An 11,445-nucleotide genomic window follows, 5' to 3' on the forward strand; every position below is an offset into this window, starting at 1 on the left:
GCCCAGAAATCTACACTACAAACTCAGTAGGCTCGAGCCAAGTTAGAATCACATTATAAGTTAAGATTATAAAAAGAACAAAATTTCAGCCCTGAAAGTAAACCACAGCATCCACGAAAACCATATTTTCATATTTATCTGAGAGAAAAGCCAACGTTTCTTTAATAGTGCATGGGAATTTCAGAACAATTACCACAAGAAGCACCTAGTAAACTTATAGTTAACACTTCACCAATTTCCTTTTTCCATAATCATACCTACCGAGGTAACCTGGTAAATCAGACCAACTTTAGTATCTTCCATCAAACAGTAATTCATAATTTGTTCCAGAGTAACTTTTTAAGTAAACTTGAACCATTTACTAAATCATGAACCTTGAACATATTTTAACACTTGAAAAGATATTAGCAGATCATCTAGTCTCAATCATCATGGTGTGCGAGTATTATCAAGCTAAAACTCTAACCGAGGTTTCCTTTCAAAGCATTAAGTAAAAATACAGCAAAGAGACGAGATGGGGAAAAAAATCCTAAAGAGAACAGCACAAATCAGAAGTATAAACCATCGCCTAAAACACCTGATGACCAAATAATCATCATTTTCTTGATGATTAACTCGTCAGTGTTACACATCCGGTGGAGGCAAGGTTAACTTTTCCAACAGTGAGTTGCATAAGTTGCTGGCACACTTCTGGGTAGAACATCGTGCATAAACAATTAACAACCCAGGAAAGTTTTCAGGTTTACAGTGAACCAAAATAACAAGAAGAAAGGTTAAGGCACTACTATATAGGCCTTGTTTATTTCAATTTGCTACTAAGTTCTAATTAATCAAGCACATTTAATAAGAGTAGCAAGACTTAAAATCCTTGACCTGATCCTAGTCATCAGAACAAGGTAGGATACGCCTAATTCAATAAATGTGACTGGTCATCAAAAGCACACAACCGATACAAACTAAGATAGCCCCCAACTGAAATAATATCTAGCACTATGGTAAAACAACCATTGAAACCCTGCACCATTAAAGAACGTTGGCGCAGACTCATATCCAACACATAGCTTTAATTGATCATTCAAACACTTACATCCACTGCTACGATGCATAAAAGTTCATCTAACCTAAAAGACTAAACAATATTTCCATGCTTCGTGCCTTCAGCAACCATGTTGGATTTGCATAAGTAACAGACAGCTATAAAACATAATTCTAGTGATGTAAGATGGATTCTTCTTTTAAACCAAAACACAAATGCCTAGTAATCATCAGAGAAACCCGAGGCTATCATGCCCCGCGTATAATCAATCCCATCTCAAGTTACAAAGTCAACAACATCGATCCTATAACTGGAGAGTAAATATTGTAATCCGATCACCTCAACTGCTATAATTCATAGTAATATACAAAATTATTCAACACCAAAACATGGAACCTAGTTTCTGTCAGATCAAACCAACAACGAGATAAATATAAATCAGAATTCAGTGATGAAAGCCCTAAATAAAACGATGAAGCAAACGCAGGATAGCAGGAAACATCAAATGTAAATCCCTCAATATTAACTAGGGAAATGTAATTGCAACTGAGATTCAAAATGAAGCATACACCAACAACAAAATGAAAACACGGACCCTAACAATTACGACGCAAAAAAACTCAATTAACCACTAAAACAGCCCGTAACAGAGATAGATATATAATACCAACATAAGAAAAACACGCGCAATTTCATTTCCGAATCATTCCCGCTTCTGACTCTCGATCCTCTTGTTGAGAACATCCATCTTGACGATGAGCCCCGTGACGGAGTAGAGAAGCCAGTAGAAGATAAGCGCCGACGCGATCAGGAGCGCGTTGCGCTGCGATTTCATGATCGATTTCTGGTGGCGGAGGTGCTCCGATGGGGAGCAGGAATCGGAGTCGCAGGTGGGGCGGGTCTCGTACTTCCAGTAGATATCCATGAGCAGGAAGAGGCAGAAGGGGACGACGGCGAGGAAGGGTTTGAGGAGACTCCGTGTGACGGTGATTAGGCCCTTCCGCAGCGGGTCAAGGCCTGGGAGAGTGAGGAAGATGAGCATGATGGCCTCTGCGCCAGCGGCGTAACCGAGAACTACCCATTCCAACGCCATTGACGGTGATCTGAGAGAGATGAAAGGGAATTTTGTAGAGAGAGAAACTAGGCAGAGAGAGATCTTAAATTGGGAATGGTTGGAGCGGTGAGTGACTTCGTTAAGCAAAGTACCTTTCAATGGGCCTGTTGGGCCTATTCCGATATCCACGATGAACCAATTATGAAAATATTATGGGCTTTATGGCCTAAATGTGATGATCCAATACTATTTTCTCGTACAAGGATTGATAAAATCTTAGGATGTGTTTGCTAAAAGTCAATAATCCTAATTTGATAGACAATATATTAGTTGAATAAGGTTTTATCAACATGGGAGCATTATGGTGACACTATAATTATAATAACAACCTAAGCAAGCAATATGCAATATATAAGTAATTTGTAATATTAGGCAAGCAATTCGATATATGATTCCAAGATACAAAATCATAGATAATCAAGCAATATGTGATAAAATAAGCAAGCAAGTCTGACAATAATATATAGGCAAGCAATTTGGCGTAAATAATGTGCGATACGAAATCACATATAATCAAACAATCTACGATAAATAAGCAAGCAAGCGTGACATGTGGCATACTAAGATTGATCCTAAATCTTATAATCATAATTAATGATAGGTTGTCATTTCAATATAAGTTAATTTTATTATAATCCTTGATCAATATTTCATATTGTCAATACTAATTTAAACAGGATTTTAGTCTTGTTTTAACCTTACAAATGCAACAAAATGAGCCCTTAAATTAGTCATAGGAATGGTATTGTGAGAATTGCGTTGTTTTTAAACAGTATTATCCAAACGAGTGTTTGATTGTAATCTTGAAAAGACAGTGTAATATGACAGCACTTAAATTCGGAAAGAAGTAAAAAATGATGGTGAAAATTCACATGATTATTGAATATGGTCTCACTAGACTGGAGAGGGATATATAAAGAGAGAGTGATTGAAGATTCAGAGTTTGGTAGTGACGTTGATGTTCCTGAGCTTGGGAGGTTTGTTGGTTGCATCTTTGGGTACAATCACCGTAAGCACGCCGTTGTGGAGCTGCGCTTTGATCTGATCAAGCTTGACATCTTCAGGCAGCCCAATCTCTCTGTAGAACTCCCCTTTCCCATTTCCAAATGTATTCCTCTCCGCCACATGCCAAACGATGTCTTTCTCTTTGTCTTTAGCTTCCCCAAATTCAGCTTTCCCACCTTCACCTCTAATCACGAGTATGTTGCCGTTCTCAACCTGCACTTTCACATCCTCCTTGTTGTATCCTGCACTCAAAAGCCATAGTTAGTTACTAAATCGAATTCCAATTAAGTGAAGGAAGCGGGGGAGAGAGAGAGAGAGAGCAAACTGACCAGGAACGTTGATTTTGAAGAAGTGGGCGGTGGGGGATTCGAACCAGTCAAGGAGAGCCGTTGATCCGGGCGATGAGCGGTACACTGTGGGGCTCAGGATAAAGCGCCGGAAGGGATCGCCAAACACAGCCATAATCCAATCACTGCTATTTGTATCTATGGACTGCTATTTAAAATGATAAGGTCTACAAAGAGTAATCCTCCCTCCCGAAGCTTCCGAAGCATACATATATCCATCTATTTCGACTTCTATTATATTCTAGAGCATTCAAATTACATTTTCGCCCTCTGATTTTTTATTTAATATCGACAGCCGTACTTAGCATTTTTTTAATGTAATTATAAATTGACCAAGTCCATAAAAAAAACTACTTCATAATACTATATTTTGTTCCCTATATTCATCATTACTTATCACATTTATCTCTGAAACAAACTATTCCATTCGTTCCATTGAAAATGACTCACTTTTCTTTTAAATTTATTCCAACTAAGTTGACATATTATTAAAATTAAAAATATATTTATCTCTATTTTATTATGTCTCTTACTCTCTTTATTTACACAAAAAATTAAGTTGCATAAATTTCATATCGTCCAATAAAAGGGTCATCTTCCTTAAGACAAATGAGTATAACATTGTTGTCTATTGTTGAATCTGAGAATTATCTTGCATGCTTCCTTAGCGGCAAACGGTGGAGTTGGGCCTAAGAAGAGACTGACTGAGATTCATAAACAATACTTACATTCTACATAGTTGAAGTAGTGACAAGTGAATACATGGAGATTCTATTAATTGCACACTAGGCTGAACAAAATATACAATCAGAATACAACTCGAATGGCTGACAAAAAAAGAGAGATGTTAGATTTGAACACAACATTAAGATTCACACCAGATTAAACAGAAGCATCAGAATCATCTTCTGAGGTGACTTCAGCCAATGCCTCATCCTCATCGTCCTCACTGCCGTACTCATCTATCTTAACTGTTGTCTTGGCTGCCATTTTTGACATTGCTGCTGTCTTACTCGCCCTTTGCGAACGAGTACCGATCACAGGAGTGTTGGGAACCACAGAAGTCGGAGAGCCTTCATCATTAGATGAAGAGTCTTTGTGTGCCCTTGCTCTTCTTCTAGTAGGTCTTGGCCGGATTGACTGAGGTGCTGGAGTAGGGGCCGCTTCCGTTGAATCGTCTTTTTCCAAGTTGAATGTTAGCTCCAGCTTCTCTATTAACATAAGAACAATAATAAGCAACAAAATATTAATTGAGATCATGAAACAGTACAAAGCTAGCTCCTATTTCTGGCTACTCCTCATCTCATTATACAGGCAGCACCTAAGTAGTGAGTTTAGTAGCTCTTGAGTTCGAGCCTATGCAAATCAAGTGGAATGAAATCCTTTACGTTACCTAAAATCTGAGAAGCTTGCTCAGATGACAATTGTTCGTCAGGATTTCTGTCTATTGCCTTTAGGTGTTCAGCCATATGCCTCAGTTCCTTTGTGAGATCTTTTTCAGCTGCTACAACTGCACTGGCTCGACTCAAAATCCGCCTCATCAGTTTTATAACTCCCTGTTCTGAAACTCGGAACTGAAGCAACACAAGTATTTTACAAAGAGCAGCCACGTATGATTTTTCTGCAGCTGTCTTCTTAGCATCGAAACTTGCCACCTGGATTAACAAAAACAATGAAATAATCATGTGAAACCAACAAATAGTAGCAGGATTAAAAATTAAAAGGAAAAAGGAAAATGTTAAAAGTAAAGACGTATATGCTGAAAAGGAACATGTAACGGATAAAGAAAGAACAGACAGAAAATAACTATTGAACATTAGATATTGACTTTTAGACCGCTTACAACTCTTCTAATGGTAATCTGCTATCACACCATGTGTATCGCTAAAGATAATGCAGGAAAATATATCTATCACCGGGATATCAGAGACGAGCCCTATTATGGGAATGCTAAGATCTCTATAGAAAAAACATGTTCTACTTTCTTTCATTAGAAACATGGAGCCTAAACCTGAAAGCTTCGAATATATGAGCCTGGCAACCAAGAAGAAAAAAATATTATAACATGTCAAAAATGTTGGGAATGCAAGAAAAATACAAGCTTCGTTATAGCATTTATATTCCCATTTCTCCTTTGGAAAAGATACTGCTAACTGAATTTACAAGCTTTGCCTTGTCAAAGCACACCATGTAATACCAAAACCAAGCATCGTAAACAGTCACATGAATAATTACAGTTGCAAGGATCACAATGAAATAAAAGCAATCAACTGAAGAAAGTCTTTAATATTTGAAACCACTTAATGGTATAATACATAGAATAATGAAAAATAAGTAGCATACCTCTACTGCGATTCTAACAGCGAGCCCTTCCTCTTCACTCTCTAAATCAAGTGAGAGGCAAGTCTCTACGCTAGGATTCTCACTTTTATTCTCTTCTGTGCTTGTACTATCTTTAGCTAGTAAAGGAGCTTGAATCATTTGCAGCATAAAGCGTGATGCTTGGACAGCAATTTTACGCATGTTGGATACCATCATGGTGGATCCTGCAGCATTGCCATTGATTCCTGGCCACAAGGAACGCATAACTGGCATGAAAGCCTTTGCCAAACATTTCTGCAATTTGAGGGAAATGCTTTTATGAGAAAAACAAAACTAAAAAATAATGGCACACTTGTATGCTAATTGAGTAGAATATAGCAATGCTGCTACTGTATCAACTCAAACCTTGTGATTTATGGAGAGGGATGGATAATGCTCAAAGAAAACTGACAGACATTGTTTCAACCTACAAAGTATCAGGAAGTCAAACATTGTTCTCTTGTCGTATAAATAGGCCAACCAATCAATTGAGAGAAGTAACCAACCTTTGAAATTCCTCATTATCACTACTAAAGTACAGTCTGATGAGCTTGGCCAATATCAAATGATGTTTTGAAGTATGCGATCCAGGGAATTTATTGCTCAATAGTAGGATTTTTGCCAAACCTTCTCCAAGAACATCTTGAATTGATTGATGATCTTCAATCTCTTCTAAATCATCCCAATCATGTTCAAGTCCCACACACAACAGATCAAGCAGTTCAAAATTTGAATCCTCATGTCCTTCACCAAATTCAAACAGGGTAGAAGAAACTTCATCATCATGTATATCTGATGAGAGATTGCAGTTCATGACTTTATCCATTTCATCTGGGCCATGCCATATTGCAAGATCAAGTAATGCCTTCGCTGCCATTATTGATACAGTAGAGGGCCCTTTGACAAAAGAACATCTTAATTGCTTTCCTATATCCTCGTTAGGTTTTCTTTCTAACAAACCAAAAAGGCCAAGGCACCTAACAGAAGCCCTCTGGACATCCAGGTTGGAATGCTTTGCCTGTATGTAGTAGCCAACAACAAAACCCAGTTACTGCAGGTTAAGGGATAGTAATAGCAGTCAAACAATTGCAGCAAGCATACCACCCACATGGCAATAAAGCAAGAAATTAAAAGGGACAATAGAAGTCCAGGAGAAGCATACCCCTGGAAGCAATAGAGAATGAAGAATTTCAGTAGGATCAATTGCATTTCCCTGCATATGACGAAATGAAGTTGTGTTTTCCAAAAGAAGCCCAACCACGGCAAGACAGTGCAGCCACTTCTTCCAATCTGCCGTCCTCTCCCTGCAAGGCTGAGCAAGTTCTTCTACCACATTGAGAACAACCTCTTCAAACTCTCCTGCAGCTGCATGGACTTTTTTACATAATTCTGCTACAGCAGCAGCCCAATTTTTCTCCCCTCCTAAATTGAAACCATCTCCAATGATGACTTCATTTCCACTCTCATCCAATTCATGATCTAGGGCTTTATGCAACAAATCTTGAAGAAACACACTGGCCACTTTTCTATTCGAAACATCAGAGAAGTCAAGCATCGTGCCCAAAAGTAGCAGTTGCCGGGATACAAATCGGTAATTTGCCCCTGCAAGATTAGATAGCATAAAATGTCCAGCACTCGAGTTATGAATTAAAAAAACTGTCAGTCTGAAGTTCACCCACCAGCAACAATGTGCGCATTAACCAATTCAACATAATCAGAAACTGAGGCAGGAAGGATTCGGTCAAGAAGATCGTTGTTGTGTGAAGCTTCCTCTGCATATACAGTTGATTCTGTGCCCATAGTCATGGCAGCATCGGAACCTTTTTTCTGATTGATAATGAGAAAAAAGTCAAGCAACTGAATAGAAATTGAACATACTGCTGCACTTCTTCAAATTTGGTGGAGAATATAATCCTGTCATTATTGATGCATGGTCATCGACTTTGTCACTTGGTTTTCAGCTTTTAGCATTATTAATTACTCCTATTAAAGTTCGATGAAAAATCAAGTGATAGGATAGGATATAGTAAAGTCTCAACTATATGTTTCAGGCACAAAGGAATTAACAATGAGATTATGAGGAGCGAAAAGAAGAAGACAAGAAATGCTTCTAAGATATACGTCCTAGCAGAGAGAAAGACATGATAATGAGCAGAGTGAAACCATTTAAGTGGTGAACATGTAAACCCACATTCAACATTGTCTAGCAGACCACAAGATTTTCACAACAGGTCATCTAACTCTCGATATAAATAACCATCTATAATAACATAACTTCAAATTATGTTAATCATCATCAAAGCATGCTTAGCATTTAGATTTTCCTCAGCTCACTTGTGCAAAAATATATGAATTGACACCTTTCCTATAAAATCAGCAAAAAATATCCAGGATCAACCAAATACTTAACACCGAATGCTTACATGGGCTTCTATGTTCAAGTGCCTACAAACCACTCTCCAGAAAACAGCAACTTCCGCATCCATTAGCTCAATGGAGTGACTGCAGTTTCCTCCTTCTGTATTGGAAGACATGTTAAGAGTGAACAAATTTACACGGCTTATACACAAGTATTGCATAATCAGAAAATTCAAGAAATAGAACCCTTACAGAGTTATAGTAATGTCCAAACTTCAGTAAGAGAGGTTTGATTTAGATTTTGGCTAATACTTCCTCTGTCCCACAAGAATATGCACTTTCCAATATTGGAAAGTCTTTTCTCTCTAATGAGGTGTGACTCATTCTCCACTAACAATACTTTATTTATTTTTTCTCTCTACCTTTCTCTTAGTTTACCAATTTTACATTAAAACCCGTGCTGAACCCAAAGTGTATATTCTTTTAGGACGGAGGGAGTATTGAGTACTGAAATTGACCTATCAGATTTTACATATCAACCATAACATTTTGCTAAATTTTAGCAAATCTTAAGTCACGGTGTCTCTGGGTGATGCAAAGACCTAAGAAATTAAAGTTCTGATAAATAATAACGACAACACCAACTTCTAAACCCTGTTATGATGTCCCACGAGGTCTTCTGGACTTAAAGAAAATTTGATTGCAATCAAACAGCCATAATTTTTGTGGTGAATCAAAATGATAACTGGGAGAAGAAACACTCAGTCACATACAAAAAAGTAAATCAAGCAACATGGCAATGCTCACCTTCAGCTGAGTCACCACCAGGTGCAATGAATTCCCGGAGAGTTTGGCCATCCTGCAGTTTAACTAATCCTGCTTTTAGAAGTGTGGACATAACTGTCTCCCCAACCGATTCATAGGTTTCAACATCAAGAAATTTAAGCAGTTCAATAGGATCTCCATTGCAACACTTTTCATGCCATTCATCCTTCATCATCCTGAAGCACTCCTTTGCTACAGCTGCAGATCTCTCAGCAAGGCCCCTCTGGAGAATAGTTGCTCTGAGCTTGATGCTGAAATATAAGATAAGGAATATGCCGCAAAATAAGCACGTAGAATATGTACTTTTATATATTTAAATCAGGATAATAGAAGCCAAACTGAATAGGCAGAAACCATGTTGGAAATGAAAAGAGAAACCATGCATCAGAGATGCACAGCAAGTGTAAATAAAATGCACAAGGTGAAACAAAAGACTAATTGACTAAATTACCTAAGGCTCTGTAATGGGAATTTGCTTGCTAGAACACAATATGCAGCTTTCCTGGCAGATTCGTTCACATCCAGAGTGCAATCAATTATCATTGATAGAGTCTCACTTGAAGGAGGCAAAGACAGCACAAGAATTTTACGAACATCCTGCAAATTTGTTACGGACTTACTCAAGTAACATACCATATGTAGAAATGTGCAGAAATAATTATTCTCCTTGAGCAGCATTAGAAAAAGTGATTCAGAAGGTCGGGAAGAATAGCGTAAGCATATCATCCAGATATATAATCAAAAAGTTACAAAGATATGATGCTAGGAGAGATAGATGAAAGACATACGCCATTCTGCTCCAGTGGAAGCTTCTCAAGGAACAACTCGAGAATGTCACGGTTCTCTGAATCATTTGCAAACCGTGCAAGAGACCTGATGGCAAATGTTCGAACTGTGGGTATCTTATCACCCGCACGTATCTTCATGCATTCTATCACCTCATCCCAAAGTTCGCTGCTGACTTCCATATCATCTGGCAACCGCATAATGATCTACACAGTGATAAAGATGTTCCTTTACTTTCTATAAATAATAAAATAAAATTTTAAATTCAAATCACATTTTTCACACTCAGAAAACGAATCAGCTAGGAACACTGAACGCTATTAGTCTATTTTGAAAAATATTCCATCCCATCCCTTCTGAAATGTCCATTTTCAACTCCAAAATTCCAGATACTGGCAGAAAAAGCAGAATGGAATCATAAATGCTAAGGTCGTTCCGTTGCAGTTCTTATTACCCAGCTTCGGCTCTAACTTAACTGTCCCAACCAGAATGAATTTTCGCCAAAAAAAAATTTAGGCGAAGAAATTAAGTAAAACTAAATACACAAAAACCAACGAAAATCCAACCAGTAAAAAACACTGAAAATACAGGGAAACAAAAACACAAACGCGCCTCAGAAACAATCTGACAAGCCCTGAATCTGGCAGTCTTATTCGCCGCAGTTGCAGCCAACAGAAGAAACCTGAGGAAGTTCTCCAGAAATTCATCACCAGAATCGTCTTTATCGCTGCTCGAGCAAGCGAAAGAGGAGACGAACTTGATGGTGCGCTCGGAGGAGGAGTTTCTCCTCTGGAAATTGAAAAGTGGTACTAGGGCTTCGCAAAACGCCGCGCAGAATTCGGCCGGAGACGACAAGCGGAGAGCGAGGATTTCTTTGAGCTTGCGTCTGTGAGTGGCGTTGGAAGACCGGACTTCCTGGAGAATCGCAGCTATTTTAGCGGAAAGTTTCCGGTGGCCTTCCAATTGACCGATCGCCATTGTTGCTTTTGCTGGATAATTTTTGGGATTTGCTTTTTTGAAATGTTTTTGTTTTCATGAATTCAATTTGAAGCGGGAAAACAATTCTAATTTTCATCAAACGGGCTTTTACACGGTCTCTACTTTTCGGGCCTAGTTTGGTGGTCAAGATGGGCCTTAAAACTAGGATAAGTTAAGGTTGTGATTTATAAGCCCACCTCGTTCCTAAAATTAGGCCTCTCCTCTTTTCCCCAATTTTCAATTTCATTCAAGTTGAAGATTTTAATTTTCGATTTTCATGGATTTGGAATTCTACTCCTATGTGATTATTCCGCTTACTATGCTTCGTATTGATGATAATTGAAGGAAAAAAGTTGCAATCTTGGGGTGGAAATTGAATGGGGATGAAGAACAGGGACTCTTCAATTGGGGCTTCGATTTCTGGATATTTTTACTCAAATTGATTACTACTATAATTTATAATTATGCAATTAGCATTAGGATAAGATGATATGTGGATAAATTGTGCATCAAAACATCCAAATTAGATATGCTGAATTGATTTAATCACTTTTCAACTTGAATGTGTGTTTTATACTGGTCTACAATTATACTTATTACGAGAATTTATTGCCTTCAAGTTTAACAAATTTTCT

General features: G+C 38.0%; 3 protein-coding genes across 4 annotated transcripts; all 3 read right to left on the reverse strand.

Moving 5' to 3' along the window:
• Positions 1–1,525: 1,525 nt before the first annotated feature.
• LOC121786060 lies at positions 1,526–2,216 on the reverse strand. Its single transcript, XM_042184578.1, has one exon. It carries the CDS (start codon positions 2,127–2,129, stop codon positions 1,740–1,742), a length of 390 nt encoding a protein of 129 aa, XP_042040512.1. The 5' UTR covers positions 2,130–2,216; the 3' UTR covers positions 1,526–1,739.
• A 709-nt stretch (positions 2,217–2,925) lies between these two features.
• On the reverse strand, positions 2,926–3,717 carry LOC121786059 (15.7 kDa heat shock protein, peroxisomal-like). Its single transcript, XM_042184577.1, has 2 exons — positions 3,485–3,717; positions 2,926–3,397 (listed from the first exon to the last, which is right to left on the reverse strand). The coding sequence occupies exons 1-2, from the start codon at positions 3,615–3,617 to the stop codon at positions 3,087–3,089; spliced, it is 444 nt and encodes a 147-aa protein (XP_042040511.1). The 5' UTR covers positions 3,618–3,717; the 3' UTR covers positions 2,926–3,086.
• Positions 3,718–4,250: 533 nt separating this feature from the next.
• On the reverse strand, positions 4,251–10,829 carry LOC121787000 (condensin complex subunit 3-like). Of its 2 annotated transcripts, none has more exons than XM_042185596.1 (12): positions 10,445–10,829; positions 9,835–10,038; positions 9,498–9,643; positions 9,029–9,297; positions 8,287–8,378; positions 7,543–7,690; positions 7,026–7,465; positions 6,370–6,881; positions 6,230–6,290; positions 5,846–6,118; positions 4,896–5,157; positions 4,251–4,713 (listed from the first exon to the last, which is right to left on the reverse strand). In XM_042185596.1, the coding sequence occupies exons 1-12, from the start codon at positions 10,808–10,810 to the stop codon at positions 4,385–4,387; spliced, it is 3,102 nt and encodes a 1,033-aa protein (XP_042041530.1). In that variant the 5' UTR covers positions 10,811–10,829; the 3' UTR covers positions 4,251–4,384. The 2 variants fall into 2 exon arrangements, with proteins under 2 accessions (XP_042041530.1, XP_042041529.1); XM_042185595.1 differs by having other exon boundaries at positions 8,287–8,381.
• Between the last annotated feature and the right edge of the window lie 616 nt (positions 10,830–11,445).

The sequence above is a fragment of the Salvia splendens genome, chromosome 22 (assembly GCF_004379255.2).
Source record: "Salvia splendens isolate huo1 chromosome 22, SspV2, whole genome shotgun sequence".
NCBI classification, from domain to species: domain Eukaryota; kingdom Viridiplantae; phylum Streptophyta; class Magnoliopsida; order Lamiales; family Lamiaceae; genus Salvia; species Salvia splendens.

Excerpts from the sequence above, each read along its gene's own strand:
- LOC121786060 (XM_042184578.1), bottom strand. The coding sequence starts at position 2,129 with ATGGCGTTGGAATGGGTAGTTCTCGGTTACGCCGCTGGCGCAGAGGCC.
- LOC121787000 (XM_042185595.1), bottom strand. The coding sequence starts at position 10,810 with ATGGCGATCGGTCAATTGGAAGGCCACCGGAAACTTTCCGCTAAAATA. Across the intron at positions 9,298-9,497 it reads TTCCCATTACAGAGCCTTAG|CATCAAGCTCAGAGCAACTA; the intron begins GTAATTTAGTCA and ends CTTATATTTCAG. Across the intron at positions 7,691-8,286 it reads ACTTGAACATAGAAGCCCAT|AAAAAAGGTTCCGATGCTGC; the intron begins GTAAGCATTCGG and ends ATTATCAATCAG.
- LOC121786059 (XM_042184577.1), bottom strand. The coding sequence starts at position 3,617 with ATGGCTGTGTTTGGCGATCCCTTCCGGCGCTTTATCCTGAGCCCCACA. Across the intron at positions 3,398-3,484 it reads CTTCAAAATCAACGTTCCTG|GATACAACAAGGAGGATGTG; the intron begins GTCAGTTTGCTC and ends TTTTGAGTGCAG.